Consider the following 19,711-nt stretch of genomic DNA (forward strand, 5'->3'; position numbering starts at 1 on the left):
AAGATTTACTGAGATGATAACAGGTATGAGGGGACAGTCTTATGAGGAGAGATTGAGTCGGTCAGACCACTACACATTAGAATTTAGAAGAATGAGAGGCGACTTTCTTGAAATGTACAAGATTCTTAGAGGACTTAGAGTCGTGGAGTCATACAGCACAGAAACAGATCCTTCGGTCCAATTCATCTGTGCTGAACAGGCATTCCGATCTGACCTAGTTCCATTTGAGCATTTGGCTCATATCCCTCTAAACCCTTCCTATTCATTTACCCATCCAAATGCCTTTTAAATGTTGTAATTGTACCAGCCTCCACCTCTTCCTCTGGCAGCTTTTTCCATATGCGCACAACCCAACGCATGAAAGTTTCCCCTCTCACCTTAAACCTATACGCCCTAGTTTTGGACTCCCCTACCCTGGGAAAAAGATATCCATGCCCCTCATGATTTTATAAACCTCTATATGGTGACCCCTCAGCCTACGAAGCTCCAGGGAAGGAAGCCCCAGCCCATTCAGCCTCTCCCCCTGTATTCCTGATAAAGGGCTTTTGCCCGAAACATCGATTTTACTGCTCCTCGGATGCTGCCTGAACTGCTGTGCTCTTCCAGCACCACTAATCCAGAATCTGGTTTCCAGCATCTGCAGTCATTGTTTTTACCTATAGCTCAAATCCTCTAGTCCCAGCAACATCCTTATAAATCTTTTCTCCACCCTCTCAAGTTTAACAACATCCTTCCTCTAGATGGGCGACCAGTTGTACGTAGTATTCTAAAAGTGGCCTCACCAATGTCCTGTGCAGCTTCAACATGACATCCTAATGCCTATTCAATGTTTTGACCTACGAAGGCAAGTGTGCCAAATGCCTTCTTCATCACCCTGTCTACCTGTCCATTTTCAAGGAACTGTGCACATATATCCCAAGGTCTCTTGTTTGGAAACACTCTCCAGGGCCTTATCATTAACTGTGTAATCCCTGCCCTTGTTTGCCTTACCAAAATGCAATACCTCACATTTATCTAAATTAAACTCTAACTACCAGATCAGGCAGGGGAGAGATGGCAACCCACTGGATTTTGTGTGACCACTGCCTTCAAACCTACTGCCTGGACAGCATAAAATCCAGCTGAAAAGGTTAAATTTGCACACCACCCCAAACTATCTTGGGAAATACAATCGTCCCAGTAATCCGTTGTAGATAAAATGATTTACTGACCTAGAATCATACACCACAGAAGAATGCTGTTTCAATTATACCTATTTCCCGGCTCTTTCATCAACCTTCTGACAACTTAAGGGTTTATGTTTATGCAGACCTGTTTTCAATCACAATTTTAAACTTTCTTTTCCTTTAAAAATCTTTAAAAACTATGTGGGGAAATTAATCATCTTGAATTTCTTAAACAAATAAATCAACTCACCATCTGAAGGATGAACTATCTTGAGTTTATCTGTGAATGAAAAATAAGTGTGCAGTTGTAAATTTAGGGATTTCTGCTCTTTTTCTAACATGAAGTATGCAATCTTTTCTTTTTATTCAATCTCGGGACATAGGCATTGCTGGTAAAGTCAGTATTTGTTAGAAAATCTGTCTTTGCCCTGAGAAGGTACTAGAGACACTTACTGACCCCCTCATTACAGCTTTAGCGCTGACAGTCTTACTGCTAGGTCCAAAATCACATGTAGCCTAAATGGATTTCCTTCAATCACGGATCAGATATGTTTTTTAATAAAAATCTGACAGCCTTGTACCAAATTGCAAAACTGTAATGTTACAGATGTTAAAATGCAACTCTAATTCTCAAACTGACAAAGTCGGAATTTTTGCTTATTACTCGTGGGATGTGGGCATCACTGGTTGGATGTCTTAAGATAATTGCCCTTCAGAAAGTGGGGGTGCGCTGTCTTCTTGAACTGCTGCAGTCCATGTGGTGTAAGTTGACCTACAATGCCATTTAGGAGAGAATTCCAATATTTTGACCCAGCGACAGTGAAGGAACTACAATATATTTCCAAGACAGGATGGTGGGTGGCTTGGAAGAGAACTTGCAGGTGATGATGTTCCATGTATCTGCTGCCCTTATCCTTCTAGATAGAAGTGATCATAGGATTGGAAATTGCTGTCTAAGGATCTAAGATGCATTCAGTCAATGGTAACGCCAAGGATGCTGATAGTGGGGGATTCAGTGATGGTACTGCATTGAATGTCAAGGGCGGTGATTAGATTTTCTCTTATTAGAGATGGTAATTGCTTTGTGTTTGCTTGCCACGATTGTTACTTGACACCTTTCAGCCCAAGCCTGGTTATTGTCCAGGTCTTGTTGCATTTGAACATGGATTGCTTCAGTAACTGTGAGTGTCCCTATATTCTGCAGCAATTCAAGAAGGCAGATCACCTCCACATTCTCCAGGGTAATTTAGTTGGGCAGAAATGCTGGCCAAGCCAATGACTTTCACATGAATGAACTGAATCTGTCAAACAAAAGGTTCAGAAGCTTGAACACATGCACCAACAGGTTCAAGAACCGCTTCTTCCCTGCCATTATCAGACTGACGAATGGACATCTCTAATTTCAAATCTCATGTTGATCTTGCTTTGCTCACCTCCTGTGCAGCCGTAACCTGGAATGCCTCACTCTGTCAAAGCACCCTATGATCTGTATGTCCTTTTTTACTATGTTCTGCTCACAAAACAAAACTTTTCACTGTACTTATGTACATGTAACAACAATAAACCAATGCAAATAAAATCCCTGGTGAGATTCTGTGGTTGTGGATGCACTCCTTGAAGGTTTCCTCAGACTAAATGTGACTATTAAAACTGATGGAGACCTCAAGTTGAAGCACCAGCACAGTTTTAACAAATAAACTGAGTGACCATTTGTATTACCATAGAGATCTTCTACATCATGCCTGTCCTTTGTGATGATCTCTCGGAGCTTACGCAATTTCTCCTTTTAAAAAAAGATAAAGGAAAGTTAAATTGAGATTTTGCAGCTTCACTTGAACACCAGTGATGACCAAATAATTCATAAAAACAGCAGCAAACACCGTACATTATAGACAGCCTGTAACATGGTAAAACATTTCAAAGTGCCTCACAGGTATGTAATCAAACAAAATGTGACAGAGCCAAATAAGACAGGGGTGATAGGATAGGTGATCTAAAGCTTGTCAAAGATTTGATTTTAAGAAGCGTCTTAAAAAGAGTGGTGTGAAGAGGCTTAAAGAACCTCAGAATATCTACAGTGCAGAAAGAGACCACTTGGCCCATCAAGTCTGCATCGACACTTCCAATCTATCCCCGTAACCCCATGTTTACCATAGCTAATCCATCTAACTTGCATATCCCTGGACTCTATGGGGTAATTTAGCATGGTCAATCTACCTAATCTCCACATTTTTGGACTGTGGGAGGAAACCAGAGCATCCGGAAGAAATGAGAATATGCAAACTCCACACGGACAGTCACCCGAGGCTGGAATCGAACCTAGGTCCCTGACATTGTGAAGCAGCAGTGCTAATCACTGGCCCACCCTTGGGCTGGAAGTTATTACAGAAACAAAGAGAAGTGAGAACAAAGATGGATCTAAATATGAAGAATTGTTATTTTGTGCATCTCCCAGTCCCACAAAAAAAAATTGACCAAGTTTGTGATATTATATTTTCGTGAGCTTAGCGACATTCATCAGCTGTAGATCAGTGGGTAACTCTCTTTGCTCTGAGGCAAAAATCTGTTGGTTCAATTCTCATTGCAGGAACTGCAGGGAAAAGTAAAGTCTAGCTCAAAACTCTCAGCTCGGTACTCTGGAAGTCCCTCATTTACAGAATAAATAAAACCTTGCATATTCTCTCAGAATGATGGGAGAGATCTCACATTTGCTACATTGGTGAAATGTTCTCCTCAGCATCTTGGAGTTAATATTTATCCCTCAATCAACATCACTGAAACAGATTACCTGGTCATTATTACATTGTTCTATGTGGGATCTTGCTGTGCATAAATTGGCTGCTGCACTTTACATTACAATAGTGGCTACACACTAAGATTCTTCATTTATTGTAAAGTACTTTAGCCATTGTGAAAAGTGTTACACTCTTACACCCAGCAGCCCTGGTACTGAGCTCACACTGGATTGAGGATTACGCCAGATTTAGGGTTGAGCAGTGAGCAGTGTTGAGAGTGTGGTGCTGGAAATGCACAGCAGGTCAGGCAGTATTCAAGGAGCAGGAGAATCGATGTTTCAGGCATAAGGCCTTCTTCAGAAACCACACCACACTCTCAACTCTGATCTCCAGCATCTGTAGTTCTCACTACCTACTGGGCAGTGAGCAGCTCGGGTCAATTCGAGTTGGGCAGGTCACTAGCTACTTTGAATGTGAAAGGGGACAGGTGGTGAAACAGTTACCACCTTCAGTACCATGCACAGCCTAACTTGTCCAGGTAGCACATTCTGAAAAATGGGTGGTTTGCTGACAGCTCTTGTTTTTAGTCAGTTGGTTTTGAGAGAATCTATCTGGACATAAATGCAAGAGTTTTATCTTCTCGCTTTCAGGATTAATTAGACACTCCATTTAGGAACCACTTTGCATATTATAAATCAGAAGTTGCCTGTTTTTGGTGGGAATCCCAGTTGTTGGATCTCATAGAATCCTTAAGTGCAGATAGAAGCTGTTGGGCACATCAAATCTGCACTGACTCTCCAAAGAATATCCCATCCTGTTCCTGTAAACTTGTAATCCCACAATAAGTGTGGCTAATCCACCTAGTCTGCACATCCTGGACACTACGGGCAATTTAGCATGGTCAATCCACCTAACCTGCATATCTTTGGGCTATGGGAGGAGGCCAGATCATGCAGATGAAACCCACATAGACACGGGGAGACCATAGAAATGCCACACAGACAGTCAACAAAGACTAGAATGGAATGCGGATCTCTGATGATGTGAGGCAGCAGTGCTAATGATTGTGCCAATGTGCCACCCAACTCAAACATGAAAAGTGGGATTTCAGGAAGAAGGGAACACCAGTGCTGAACCACAAACTTTAACCGTCTACCTAATTCCCACCTGAAGGTGGAGGATGACATTTGTCCTTTTTGTGGTATCTTAATCAATAGCTGAGCTTTTCAGAACCACAAGATTGTTGTGATGCAGAAGAAGGCCAAAATTCAACACTTCACATGTGCATCAAATCTCTGAATGACTGTCATGATTTCATGCCAACCACCTACCCCCTTCCCAAAAATCCTGAACACTGTTTCTATTTAACTAATTCTCTGTGTCTGTTTGTATAATTTTACACTAGGAACAGTTGTGTGTGTTGGTATTGAAATATGGGAAGAGGTGCTTCCTTTATTTTCTATCTTATTTATTTTCTCTTCATTTCTTCCCTCTTCTATGCACTGAGTTTCCTTCATTCCCTGGGAATGCTCTCTATTATCTCAGACTGTAAGGGAACCCTTCAATTGTATTTAAATGTTGGTAGGAATTTTGCAGGAACATTTAAACACTGCACAAAGCTTTTTATCAAGCAAGTTATTATTCATCAGTCAATTACACCCACCTTCAAACATTTATGCGTGGGAGTGGCAAATAAAGAACACAAATTGAAAGACTGAGTTATTAAATAAAGTGAGTCAAGTAAGTACATCTTGGAAATTAATATATTGATTAAACATTGCAAGTAATCAGACTTGCCATTGCAATTATAAAAGGAAAAATACTGAAGTTGTTTAGCTTGTTTCAGATAAAGTTTTATCTCTGATTCCTTATAGTAATGAGAAGCTCTTTCATCTTTTTAGATTTATGTGAATTTGTTCATGAAACTGAAAAGTGGAGATTTTTATTTGTGATAATGTGGGAAGGATAGAGGGAGCTGAACCCACAAGAACAGGCATCTGCCTCTCAACTGGACAATATGCATGAATAATTTTTGAAGTTCAGCACAACTGATAAAAACATAGCTTCAATGTTTCTGGCTGGATCCCTCTTACTCACTGATAAAGGCTCAAACAGTTTATGAAGACTACATGCAGCTGATAAACATTGCAGGAAGCACTGACTGCAGACAGCAATAATGCAAAACAATAGACATCATCAGTTTACCTGCAATACAATGGACTGGCAGAGGATCTTTGTACATAATCCTGGACCAGACTGTCATATTTATGCTATGATCTGGCTAGTGAACTTTTATTTACAAAGCAGACAAAAAATTACAATCAGAATAAAACACAAGATTCCATGGTTTTGGACAGACAATAATAAATTTTGTTGCACTTCTCTGCGGTGAACTATTTACTTGGGGATGCAGATTACCAGCTCACACTTCACCGGTGATGCCCCATTGTGATCGTGCTGGGGGTGACTGAAGAGAATGTGGGATCTCATTAGACTGTCAGGTCACTAACCCTGGGATCAGAAAATGCTGGCAATGGTGACAAATAACTGACATGCTGAATGCTACTTTTGCTGCTCAATGCACTGTTAGTGTGAAGGAGTATCCATTTGTTGATAAGAGTAAATAAGCCTAGTACAAGGGTGATAGTTGCATTGTTTTTGCCTAATGAGCTATTATTGGGGCAACAATGAAAGGCATTTAAGGCTTATAATAACGAGGATACACTCTTAGCATTTTAATTTCACCCACAAAAAATTATATGTTATTCATCTGGTTTATGCTGAGATTTATAGTCCACCCCATCTTTATCTCACCCTATCATCATAGCCTCCTGTTCTTTTCACTCATGTGCTTATCCAGTTTTCCCTGAAATACATTGACACAATTCACCTCAACTCCTCACTGGGGGCACAAGTTCTGGAAGAAGTTCTCCTAAATTCTTGACTGGATTTATTAGTGACTCTATATCTGTGGCCCTCATATGGAAATATCTTTGTTTATCCTGTCAAAACTCCAAACAAAATTCCATAAGATTACTCCTCTCCCTTCAGTTTGCTACAGAAAGGACCCAGCTTGGTTAACATTAAGAATTACAAGTTATTTAGGTAACACAAAAACAAGTGCTGGGAACACAGTTAACTGGATTATTGTTTAAGTTTCATTCTGGACCTGTTGTACAGCATCTTGATCCTTCTCTTCTATCTGCCATTGCTTAAATCTTTCCTGTGCTTCATTCACAGTAAGAACTCCCTTCTTGACCAATTCTTGCAGATGGATCAGCTGTTGTTGTCCTCGATTGTATTCTGGCCTGAATGTGTCGTACACTGGATTCTCACCAACCTTGGGTCTGTTAGCTGCAGCACAAAGATGATAGATGAGATATGTACAGTAAGTTCAATACTTTCACACAAACACACACAGTATTGCACACATCAGTCAGGAGTAACATTATTGGAATAAGTGTGCTCTGTTGTGAATGCTGATATCGCTAAATATAATACAGTGCATAAAGATATCAGGATACATCAGCATCTTTGTCTGCTAAGTTCAGAATGTTTATCAGTCACTTTCTAAGAGCTACATTGCCCACAAAAAATCAGAAATATTGTCCAAGATGTGTGTGCACATTTCAATCGGTAGAGTACAAGTCACCAACTCAGTAAAGAGGTTTGAGTGTGCATGACCAGTGGCATTCCATTGCAGCTGTCCTTTAAGATACTGCAAACCAACTTTAAGTGACACAGACTCAATATCTGATACCTGCAGCTGATAAACATTGCAGGAAGCACTGACTGCAGACAGCAATAATGCAAAACAATAGACATCATCAGTTTACCTGCAATACAATGGACTGGCACAGGATCTTTGTGCATAATCCTGGACCAGACGGTCATATTTATGTTATGATCTGGCTAGTGAACAGTAACTTTTATTCACAAAGCAGACAAAAAATTACAATCAGAATAAAGCATAAGATTCCATGGTTTTGGACAGACAACAATAAATTTTACGATACAATTAAAGAACAGTACTAATCTACAATACGAGTACAACTTTTATTCTAACATGCAGAATTAACATGTGGCAAATATGAATTGTGAGAGAGTGAACACTCTAAGGTGCACATCAAATAGCAAGTACAATCAAGACCAATTCCACATTTCTCAGCAATCTCCCCCAAACATTAATGACAAGGTGGGTCATCAAATCTTATAAAGTTTCATAAAAGATCACAATTCTTTACTTCTGCTAATCTGTCCTTGAAACTCCTTCTCGAGAGCTGCTCTATCATGGTCTGCCTCGATGACTACTTCCATTCTGGTCATGATGTGGAGGTGCCGGTGATGAGCTGCTGTGAACACAGTCAGAAGTCACATGACACTAGGTTATAGTCCAACAGGTTTACTTGAAATCACAAGCTTTCAAAGCGCTGCTCCTCCATGAGGTGAAATGGAAGGAAGCGCACTGGCACAGAAGTTATGGGCGGATTACATTATGTTATAAATTCGGTGCCTGTGTACTTCCCTCCACTTCACCTGACAAAGGGACAGCGTTCCGAAAGCTTGTGATTTCAAGTAAACCTGTTGGACTATAACTTGGTGTCATGTGACTTCTGACTTTGTCCATTCTGGTCAATCAGCGTCCTTTCCCATTCTCCTACACTTTAGAAACTGTACTTTCTCACAGGCGGAATTCAAGCTCTTCATCAAACCTCATTGGGCCAATACTACTTATAGAGTCATAGAGTCATTCAGCACAGAAACAGGCCCTTCGGCCAGGTTTCTTAAACTGAACTAGTCCCATTTATCTATGTTTGGCCCATATCCCTCTGAAACCTTTCCTATCCATGTACCTGTTCAAATGTTTTAAATGTTATCATTGTACCTGCCTCTAGTACTTCCTCTGTCAAATATGCACCGTCCTCTCACTTTAAACCTATGCCCTCTAGGTTTTCTCCTTTGATATTTTATGAATTCTAATCTTGGTCAGTTGTCTCAAGGAAGTACTGCTTGTGGGCTTTTGAATCCACTATCAGTTATATTGAACAATTAATTCTACACAGGTGTCTCTCAAATCCTCCCTAGCTTTTAGGGTTTCCCTGAGCCTTGATCAACCAGTGCTATTCCACTGCTGTAGGTCTTCCCTGAGTCCTCAAAACACAAAACATGTTTACTTCAGCTGCCTTCCCAGCAATACAGTTAACTGCTGTATTCCTAATGGAGCAACTCTTTTTCAATCTACCTGTAATCTTTGAACTCCTCTTCAGTGACTCCAAATGGTTTTGAATGGTCTATTGAATACCTTGCAAGAGGTAGATTTGAATGTAGCCACCGAGTAACTCTCAGGACTGAGTATGCTCTGAATGTTAATTTGAAGATTGCTGGTTTCTGAGCACAAAAAATGCTTCCAAAATAAAGAATCATCACAATCTCAATTCCTGAGCACACTTCTGGCCATAATCCAATTTAATCTCTACTGTTGCCAGTGTACTCTTGAATTCTCTACTGAATTTATTAATGACAAACTTTATACAAACGATTCAAGATTGTAGACACCTGCAATTCAAAATATCTTATGTACATTTCCCATATAGAAGCCATTTGGAATTTTAAAGACCTCTATCACACTACAGCCTCCTGTTTATGACACAGTCCAAAATTGTTCAGTCTTTCCTCACAGGTATAACTTCTCAAATTCTACTGCCATCCTTGCAAATTTGTTAACAATATGGACTGTGCACAATTGCAATTCTTTCATTGTGTGAGTGTATGTGTATGTGTGTATTGCAAGTGTGTATGTGCATGTGGGTGAGAGGGATGTGTGTGTAAGCGTACGTGTGTGAATGTGTGCAAATGCATGTGTGAGCATGTGTGTGCATGTGAGACAGCATGTGTGTGTGAATGAATGCATATGCATGTGAGCTTGTATGTATGTGCAAGCAAGTGTGCATGAGTGTGTGTGAATATGTGCATGTGTGTATGTACTTAGGTGTATAAAATTGTACCTGTGCATGCATTTTTATGTGTATCTGAGTGGGTTCATGTGTGCATGTGCACGTGCATATGCAGAAATGTGTGCGCACATATCTGTGTGTATGCACATGAATACATGTGAGCACGAATGCACGTGAATGTGCATATGTACATGCATCTGTGCATGTTTGAGTTTTTATGAATAAATGTACGAGAGCACAAATGGATGAATCTATGCATTTGTAAATGTGTGTGGGGGTGTGCGCCTGTGAATGTGTGAGTGAATGTAGATGTAAATCTGTGTGCGTGAGCATATCTACAGATTTGAATGTGTGTGTGCACATGCATATGCAGGCATATGAGTATGCATATATGTAATTGTGAATGTGTGCGTGTGAATGCACATGAGTCTCTGTGTGCGTCTGTGCAAGTATGAATGTGAATTGTCAATGTGAGTGTGTATGTGTGTGAGAATGTGTGCATGTTTCAGTGTGATCATACACTTTCAATTTTTCTGATGATTAATTTAATCATAAACTGTTTTTTAAACAAGATTTTTTTGCAGCAAAGTAGTTAAGATATTAGAATGCATTATTCCAGATGATTTTGATCTGTCTCTGTACCAGTCTAGTGCAGACACATAGCCACAGTGAAGAGTCAGGTACAACCCATGCAGTGCAGAGTAATTTGTCTATAGTCAGTAGCAGTCTGCTGGAGTGGAAAACGGGAGAACTCAATGAGATATTTTGGAGTTTGCAAAGGTCACTGCATCTGGTTATAAATCTATAAAATATAATGATCTGAAGAATTCTCAGCAAAACATTTTTTTTCTTAAAATGACTGTACAACTTACTGCACTCAAACATAATGGAGTTACTTCATTTAAAATTATTGTAAAATGTTAGTATTTTCAAATAATGAATTCTCATTCTAAAACATTATCAGGCTACACTTTTCTCTAATTTTGAGAAATAATTAATTAAAATATACAGATATTCAAATGGCAAAGAAACTATATGAGTGATTTTCTAGATGATTGCCACCAGGAGTCAGCCTTGCCCATCATTTGGACACATTGGTTAATGAGGTGTGTGCTCTGGATTCTCCAGGGAGAATGTAGCTAGGTGGTGCACGGTCTGAAAATGAACTCAACAATGTTTAATTAGCAATATCTCAAAGCCAAAATAACACAAAACACCAACAATGACAAGGCTTCGTACCTCTTTTGGGGGCACTGCAGATTTTGTCAGTGGTTCCTTTTCCAGTCTTTTGCTGAAACACTAACATAAAGTCAAATCAGTACATGTGGAAAGTTCCTGAGCAATTACATTTGATTTTTGACATTCTTGTGATCTCTTCTGGCTCCAACTGGTTACTTCTCTCCATTAAGACGGTCCTTAAAACCTACTTCCTTGACCAAGCAATAATATCTCGCATTTCCTAATATCTTCTTTCAGGCAGTGAATTCCAAATCATACCAACTCATTGTCTATAATAATTCTCCTCATTGACCCTCTCGTTCTCCATTTCAATTATCTTCAGTGTTTTTTCAGCAGTGACCAACTTTCCAATAGGAATAGTTTCTCCTTCATCAGTTTGTCTAAATCCTGTCTTCCAGTCGGTCTCTTACCGTGGGAAAATAAGAAACTGGTATAGATCTCACTAAATCTCTGTGAGGACACTTTTCTATACTGAATGAGGAATTGCAGATGACACATGAGAGCAGTTACTTTTCAGTAAATGGCTGATTAGTTCTGCTCCTCTCCATCGTTAGAAGTCAGCATTTCTTTTAAAGTGCAGAGAAGTTGCCAAAGTCATCTTCACTTTCAATATTTTCTTCCTCCTATTGCAAAAGCTCACTCATTATCTTGCCATGATTTATTCATTGTCTCTTTCATTCTGCACTGAGATCAGCCAGTACCAGAGCCCAAATAACTCAGCAATCGTATAGTTATAGGATACATAGGTTGGGGATGAGTTAATGAAACTATTTTGCCACTATTCTTCCCATCGATGTATTTAGAGGAGATTTACAACAACACAGCTTGAGTTTATGTAGTATTTTTAACAAAGTAAAAGCTCCAAAGATGCTTCACTGTTACATACCAGTGAAAATTTGACACCTAACTACAGGAGAGTATTAGGACAAGTGACCGCAAGTTCAAACCAAGAACATTTCAAGGAGTGTTTTAAAGAAAGTAGAAAGATGGACAGATTAGGGGTAGGGAGGGAATTCCAGAATATGGGGTCAAAGCAGCTGAAAGCATTGCCATCAATGGTGAAATAATTAAAATAGTGATGTGCAAGAACCAGAATGGGAGGGGGATAGATCTCAGAAGGGTGTGGGACTGGAGCAAATTACAGATAGGGAAGATGGGTGAGGCTAAAGAGACAATTTGAAAATAAGGGTGAGGATTTTAAAATGGAGGTGTTGTTTGACTAAGATCAAGGAGATCAGTGAGCAGTGGGGTAGCAGAAAATGTAATTTTCCTGAGAATTTAGAACTGGGCAGCAGAGTATTAGGAGGGTATCAAAGGTGGAGAATAGAAGATGGCCAGCCAAGTGTGTATTAGAACAGTCAAGCTTAGCACTAATAAGGAATGCAATGAGATGAAGCAGGGGCATGATCAATAGTCTCTAGATTAGAGTGGTGCTGGAAAAGCACAGCAGGTCAGGCAACATCTGAGGATCAATAGTGTGACAGCTGTGAAAATGGTAAATCAGACATGGACTGAGATGACCTCTTGGGCACCACAGGAAACATTATGACCCCAAGTCTCTGAAAAACCTAGACTGTTGTGCATCAGGTAGCAGTTAAAGAAAATTACTCCCAATCACTACCCTCATTTTAAAATATGTGGCAGGTAAGACAATGAATTTGCAATGCTTTTGGGATCAGGTTTTGTGAAGAGTCTGAAAAAGCTAGGATTGTTCTCTTCAGAGCAGAGAAGGCAAAGGAGGAAATTTAATCAGGTGTGTTCAAAATCTTGAAGGTTTTGATACGGTTAAATGAGCTCAAAGTTTGTGAGAAGATTTGTAGCTCGGGTGCTCATTGTTGTGGTTCTGTTCGCCGAGCTGGGAATTTGTGTTGCAGACGTTTCGTCCCCTGTCTAGGTGACATCCTCAGTGCTTGGGAGCCTCCTGTTAAATGAGCAGCCCTCTTGTGGTGCAATGGTAGTGTCCCTACTCCAGGACCAGGTGGCCTGGATATAAGTACCACCTGCTCCAGAAGTGCGTAGTAACATCTCTCAACAGGTTGATTGCGGAAAAGAAAGGTAAAATGGAGACAGATAGTTACCAGTGGCAGGAGGATCAAAGAGTGAAAATCATTGGCAAACAAATCTTTGGAAAGGTGAGATTTTTTAGTGCAGTGTGTTTGTGATGTGGAGCATGCTGCCTGAAAGGATGATGGATGCAGATTCAGGAGTAACTTTCAAAAGAAAATTCTACATATACTTAAGAAGAGATGACATGGTTATGGGAAAAAGATTGGACAGTGGGATTAATTAGGCAACTCTGTCAAAGAGCAGGCGCAGGCACCTAAGGCATTTAAAAAAAAATCTTTCCTGGGACATGGCATCACTGCCTGGGCCAGCATTCATTGCCTGTCCCTAGTTGCCCCTTGAGAAGGTGGGGGTGAGCTGCCTTCTTGACCCGCTGCAGTTCACATGCTGTAGGTAGACCCACAATGCTCTTAGGGAGGGAAATCCAGGATTTTGACCCAGTGACACTGAAGGACCAGCAGTATATTTCCACATCAGGATGGTGAGCGGCTTGGAGGGGAACTTGCAGGAAGTGGTGCTCCCATGTATCTGCTGCCCTTGTCCTTCTAGATGGAAGTGATCATGGACTTGCTATCTGAGGATCTTTGGTGAACTTCTGCAGTGCATCTTGTAGATGGTACAGTCTACTAACCCTGAACATTGGCAATGCAGTGACTAAATGTGTGTTGATGTGGTGCCAATCAAGTGGCTGCTTTGTCCTGGATGGTGTCAAGCTTCTTGTGTGTTGTTGGAGCAGCCCCCACCCAGGCCAATGGGGAGTATTCCATCACACTTCTGACTTGTGTCTTATAAATGATGAACAGGTTTTGGGGAGTCAGGAACTGAGTTACTCATGCGGTATTCAAAGCCTCTGGCCTGGTCTTGTAGCCACTGTATTTATGTGGTGAGTTCAGTTGAGTTTCTAGTCAATAGTAGTGGGGGATGTTGATAGTGGGGGATTCAGCGATGGTAGCACTTTTGAATGTTAAGGGTTGAAATTAGATTGTCTCTTATTGGAAATGAGTCGAGAGTGTGGTGCTGGAAAAGCACAGCAGGTCAGGCAGCATCCGAGGAGCAGGAAAATCGATGGGCAAAAGCCCTTCATCAGGAATGAGACTGTGAGCCTCGTGGGTGGATAGATAAATGGGAGGGGTGTGGGGGCTGGGGGGAAGGTAGCTGAGAGTGCAATAGGTGGATGGAGGTGGGGGTAATAGTGATAGGTGGAGGGGAAGGTGGAGTGGATAGGTGGGAAAGAAGATTGACAGGTGGGACAGGTCGTGAGGATGGTGCTGAGCTGGAAGATTGGAACTGGGGTAAGATGGGGGGGGAGGGGAAATGAGGAAACTGGTGAAATCCACATTGATGCCAGGGGGTTGAAGAGTCCTGCGGCGGAAGATGAGGTGCTCTTCCTCCAGGCATCGGGTGGTTAGGGAGTGGCAATGGAGGAGGCCCAGGACCTGCATGTCCTCAGCAGAGTGGGAAGGGGAGTTGAAGTGTTTGGCCCATGGGGCAGTGGTGTTGGTTGGTGTGGGTGTCCCAGAGATGTTCTCTGAAGCGCTCTGTGAGTAGGCATCTGTCTCCCCAATGTAGAGGAGACCGCATTGGGAGCAATGGATACAATAAATGACATGTGTGTGGAAGTGCAGGTGAAACTCTGATGGATGTGGAAACCTCCTTTGGGACCTTGGATGGTGGTGAGGGGAAGGAGTGGGCGCAAGTTTTGCAATTCCTGCGGTGGCAGGGGAAGTTGCTGCCAGACCTGCTGAGATTTTCCAGCATTTTCTCTTTTGGTTTCAGATTCCAGCATCCGCAGTAATTTGCTTTTACCTACTGAGGATCACAGACGCCTCTGCTGCTTTATTGTAATCACACAATGCTCCTCTATACAACTCGTCCTTAACCCCTTGGAGTACAATGCTGTTGAACTGAGAGCTGGCATTGAATAGGTCAACAATGATAATAAATTGAATCAGACTGCAGAAAACACTCAACAATCCTATTGATTGGGCAGTAAGTAGTTTAATTGAGATGATTTCAGCTTGTGCTGAGGCCTGCAGCCTTTTAATGGTCTGAACTGCATCAGCCATTAATATCAATCAGTGCTTATAAAGAGCCAACTTCCCATAATCAACCTTGTCTTTAGAAAAGAAAATAATTGGGGGATCCATTTTCCTTTCCTGAGCCACTGTGCTCATCAACTATGTGCAAACTTTCCATTGAGAGCTGTCAATTCTAATCCAACAGGTCTCCTTTTCAATTTGCTTATTATTCATTCATAAACTGTGGGCATCCCTGACTATGCCAGCATTTAATGCCCATCCCTAGTTGGCTCTTGAGAAGGTGGGGGTGAACTGCCTTCTTGAACCACTGCATGTGCTGTAGATTGACCCACAATGCCCCTAGGAAGGTAATTCCAGGGTATTGATGCAATGACACTGAAGGGACTGCAATACATTTCTAAGTGGGGATAGTCTGTGGCTTGGAGGGGTATTTGCAGGGGGTGATGTTCATATGTATCTGCTGTCCTTCTGACATTAATCATAAAATCACACAGCGTTGAGACAATTCAGCCCATCATGCCTGTGCTACCTCTTTGAAAGAGCTATCCCATTAGTCCTACTTCCACAGCTCTTTCCACATAGCCCTGTAAATATTTCCTGTTCAAGTTTATCCAACTTCTTTTGGAAAGCACAGAAAATGGGGGAGATACTAAATGAATATTTTGCATCAGTATTTACTGTGGAAAGGGATATGGAAGATATAGATTGTAGGGAAATAGATGATGACATCTTGCAAAATGTCCAGATTACAGAGGAGGAAGTGCTGGATGTCTTGAAACAGTTAAAGGTGGATAAATCCCCAGGACCTGATCAGGTGTACCCGAGAACTCTGTGGGAAGCTAGAGAAGTGATTGCTGGGCCTCTTGCTGAGATATTTGTATCATCGATAGTCACAGGTGAGGTGGCGGAAGACTGGAGGTTGGCAAACGTGGTGCCACTGTTTAAGAAGGGTGGTAAGGACAAGCCAGGGAACTATAGACCAGTGAGCCTGACCTCGGTGGTGGGCAAGTTGTTGGAGGGAATCCTGAGGGACAGGATGTACATGTATTTGGAAAGGAAGGGACTGATAAGGGATAGTCAACATGGCTTTGTGCGTGGGAAATCATGTCTCACAAACTTGATTGAGTTTTTTGAAGAAGTAACAAAGAAGATTGCTGAGGGCAGAGCAGTAGATGTGATCTATGTGGACTTCAGTAAGGCGTTCGACAAGGTTCCCCATGGGAGACTGATTAGCAAGGTTAGATCTCATGGAATACAGGGAGAACTAACCATTTGGATACAGAACTCGCTCAAAGGTAGAAGACAGGTGGTGGTGGTGGAGGGTTGTTTTTCAGACTGGAGGCCTGTGACCAGTGGAGTGCCACAAGGATCGGTGCTGGGCCCTCTACTTTTTGTCATTTACATAAATGATTTGGATGCAAGCATAAGAGGTAAAGTTAGTAAGTTTGCAGATGACACCAAAATTGGAGGTGTAGTGGACAGCGAAGAGGGTTACCTCAGGTTACAACAGGATCTTGACCAGATGGGCCAATGGGCTGAGAAGTGGCAGATGGAGTTTAATTCAGATAAATGCGAGGTGCTGCATTTTGGGAAAGCAAATCTTAGCAGGACTTATACGCTTAATGGTAAGGTCCTAGGGAGTGTTGCTGAACAAAGAGACCTTGGAGTGCAGGTTCATAGCTCCTTGAAAGTGGAGTCGCAGATAGATAGGATACTGAAGAAGGCGTTTGGTATGCTTTCCTTTATTGGTCAGAGTATTGAGTACAGGAGTTGGGACATCATGTTGCTGCTGTACAGGACATTGGTTAGGCCACTGTTGGAATATTGTGTGCAATTCTGGTCTCCTTCCTATCGGAAAGATGTTGTGAAACTTGAAAGGGTTCAGAGGAGATTTACAAGGATGTTGCCAGGGTTGTAGGATCTGAGCTACAGGGAGAGGCTGAACAGGCTGGGGCTGTTTTCCCTGGAGCGTCGGAGGCTGAGGGGTGACCTTATAGAGGTTTACAAAATTATGAGGGGTATGGATAGGATAAATAGGCAAAGTCTTTTCCCTGGGGTCGGGGAGTCCAGAGCTAGAGGGCATAGGTTTAGGTTGAGAGGGGAAAGATATAAAAGAGACCTAAGGGGCAACTTTTTCACGCAGAGGGTGGTATATGTATGGAATAAGCTGCCAGAGGAAGTGGTGGAGGCTGGTACAATTGCAACATTAAAGAAACATTTGGATGGGTATATGAATAGGAAGGATTTGGAGGGATATGGCAGGTGGGACTTGATTGGGTTGGGATATCTGGTCGGCATGGACGGGTTGGACCGAAGGGTCTGTTTCCATGCTGTACATCTCTATGACTCTATGACTCTAATCTGCTTCAATTGCCCTTTCATACAGCGTCTCATAAAAGTCTCATAAAGACCTTTCATAAAGGTCTCCTCATCATCTCTTTGTTTCTTTTGCCATTTACCTTAAAACTGTACCTTGTGGTAAACCCGGCTTACTCCGGAGAAAATTATTTCTCCCAATTAACACTATCAAAAAATGTCATAATTTTGAACATCTTGATTAAATCTTTGCTTAACCTTCTCTGCTCTTATCTCAGTTTCTGCAGTCCCTCAATATAAGTGAAGCCCCTAATCATTGATACCATTCTAGCAAATCTCCTCTGCACCCTATCCAAAGCTTTGACATCTTTTTAAAATGTGATCTTAGAACGGGACAGAATATCCCAAGTTGGGGCCTAACCAGTGATCAGCTAGCTCCCATTCCAGATGGTTAACATTCTGCAGTCTCTGCATAAGCCAGTCAGCCCTAAAAGCTCTGAATCACAAAGGCCTTTCCCCACCCTGGTGTACAGCCAGTTTTCCTGTAATCATTTTTTGTGTAGGAAGCATCTTGTTCCCATTCACCTGACCAGGAAGAGAATGAAATCTCTCATTGGAAGATACAAACTCATTTTCACTGCTTTATAATATCCCATTCCAACGCTGGTAAAATGTGAGATTGTTTCAGTACAACATTTGCAATAACTATTGCTACAGTAAATGATATACCTTGAGCAATAAAGGGTGTGTTGTCCACGCATTGCAGGGTTGTTGGCCGAGGAATAGGTGCTGGTGGCCTCTTCACAATGATGGCAGTGCTTTCCTTTTTGTCTTCTGGCAAAATTAGATCATAAGGGTCTTCATCATCCATTGTTAAAGAATATGGATCCTCCTCATTCTTTGCTTCCTCATTCTCTCCCATATCTATGCATTCTTTAGCTGCTGTTAAAACAGTTGTGATTAGTTTATTTCCTATTTTGGATCTTAAAGATATAAATGATCCAATCCCCACTCCATACTGAATTGTACTGGCAGTGAGTGAGAGCCTGAGGATCAGACATTGCTGAGAATTCATCTTCCTCTGAATTCACCTCATTTCGGAGAGATAAGGTTTACTGAAATTAGCCAAATTTGTTCAAAATTATGAACTATTTTAATAGCGTATGTAGGAAAGTACTGTTTTCAGTGGCAGGGAAGTTAATAACTTCAGCAGACTTAGATTTAAGGTGGTTTGCAAAACAAAACAATATAATGAAACATCAAAACATAGAAAACAGGAACAGGAGTAGACCATTCAGCCCTTTGAGCATGTCCTCCATTTAATCTGATCATGTCTGATCATCCAACTCGATAATTTGTTCCTACTTTTCCCCTTTGACCCCTTTAGCTCCAAGTGCTACAACCAACTCCCTCTTGGGATCATACTATGTTTTGGTCTCGTCTACTTTTTGTGGTAGCAATTTCACAGTTTCACCATTCCCTGGGTGAATGGTTTACACTGTATCCTTCGGCTTTGACCCCTGGTTCTGGACTTCCCCCACCATTAGGAACATCTTTCCTCGACCTAATCTGTCTAGTCCTGTTAGAATTTTATATGTTTGTGTGAGATGTCTCCTTATGCTGCTGAACTCCAAAGAATACAATCATGATTGATTCAACCTCTCCTTGTACATCAGTCCTGCCATCCCAGAAATCAGACTTGTTTAATTCAAATTTCACTATTTGCCATTGTAGGATTCAAACTTATGTCCTGACAGCATTAACCTCGATGTCTGAATTATTAGTCTAGTGACAATACAACTCTGGTATCACTTCCCTCGACACTTGTACAGGGGAGCTTGAGGTGATCTGGAACATACAGCCTGTAAGGGCATTAGAAACAAATTCAGTAGGAATCCTCAAAAAGAATTTGAAGGTTGAGGCATTTGCAAGGCTCAGTGGAAATACCAGGGTGAGCGGGATTAATTGGATAGCTCTATCAAAGAGCTAGTACGAGACTAGCTGGTCCAAATGGGTTTCTTTTCTGTTGAATTATATTTCTATTTCATTGAACACTAACAGGTAAGTATGCAACAGCAGAATGTCTATCTGGTCAGCACCAATTAGAAGCACATTTTCTTTCAAAAATATAACTTTGCAGCTGGTGGAGTAAACATTGGAACAAGAAGTTGAGGTAACATTTGCATTTAGTTACCCAA

At 41.4% G+C, this 19,711-nt stretch overlaps 1 protein-coding gene across 3 annotated transcripts in view; it reads right to left on the reverse strand.

The window, feature by feature from the left end:
• The window catches only part of LOC122539545 (B-cell scaffold protein with ankyrin repeats-like), a 305,708-nt gene that overhangs the window by 11,631 nt on the left and 274,366 nt on the right, over positions 1 to 19,711 (reverse strand). For 2 of the 3 annotated variants that reach the window (XM_043674515.2, XM_087979862.1), the window contains 5 exons: positions 18,243 to 18,455; positions 11,095 to 11,154; positions 7,071 to 7,255; positions 2,886 to 2,949; positions 1,417 to 1,446 (listed from right to left, as the gene is read on the reverse strand). In XM_043674515.2, coding sequence (XP_043530450.2) covers positions 1,417 to 1,446; positions 2,886 to 2,949; positions 7,071 to 7,255; positions 11,095 to 11,154; positions 18,243 to 18,455 — 552 coding nt within the window. The remainder of the gene's footprint in view (positions 1 to 1,416; positions 1,447 to 2,885; positions 2,950 to 7,070; positions 7,256 to 11,094; positions 11,155 to 18,242; positions 18,456 to 19,711) is intronic. The other variant, XM_087979861.1, reaches the window with a different exon arrangement.

Source organism: Chiloscyllium plagiosum, unplaced genomic scaffold (assembly GCF_037043375.1).
Source record: "Chiloscyllium plagiosum isolate Xiang-an unplaced genomic scaffold, Cpla_swu_hap1 HiC_scaffold_36, whole genome shotgun sequence".
NCBI classification, from domain to species: domain Eukaryota; kingdom Metazoa; phylum Chordata; class Chondrichthyes; order Orectolobiformes; family Hemiscylliidae; genus Chiloscyllium; species Chiloscyllium plagiosum.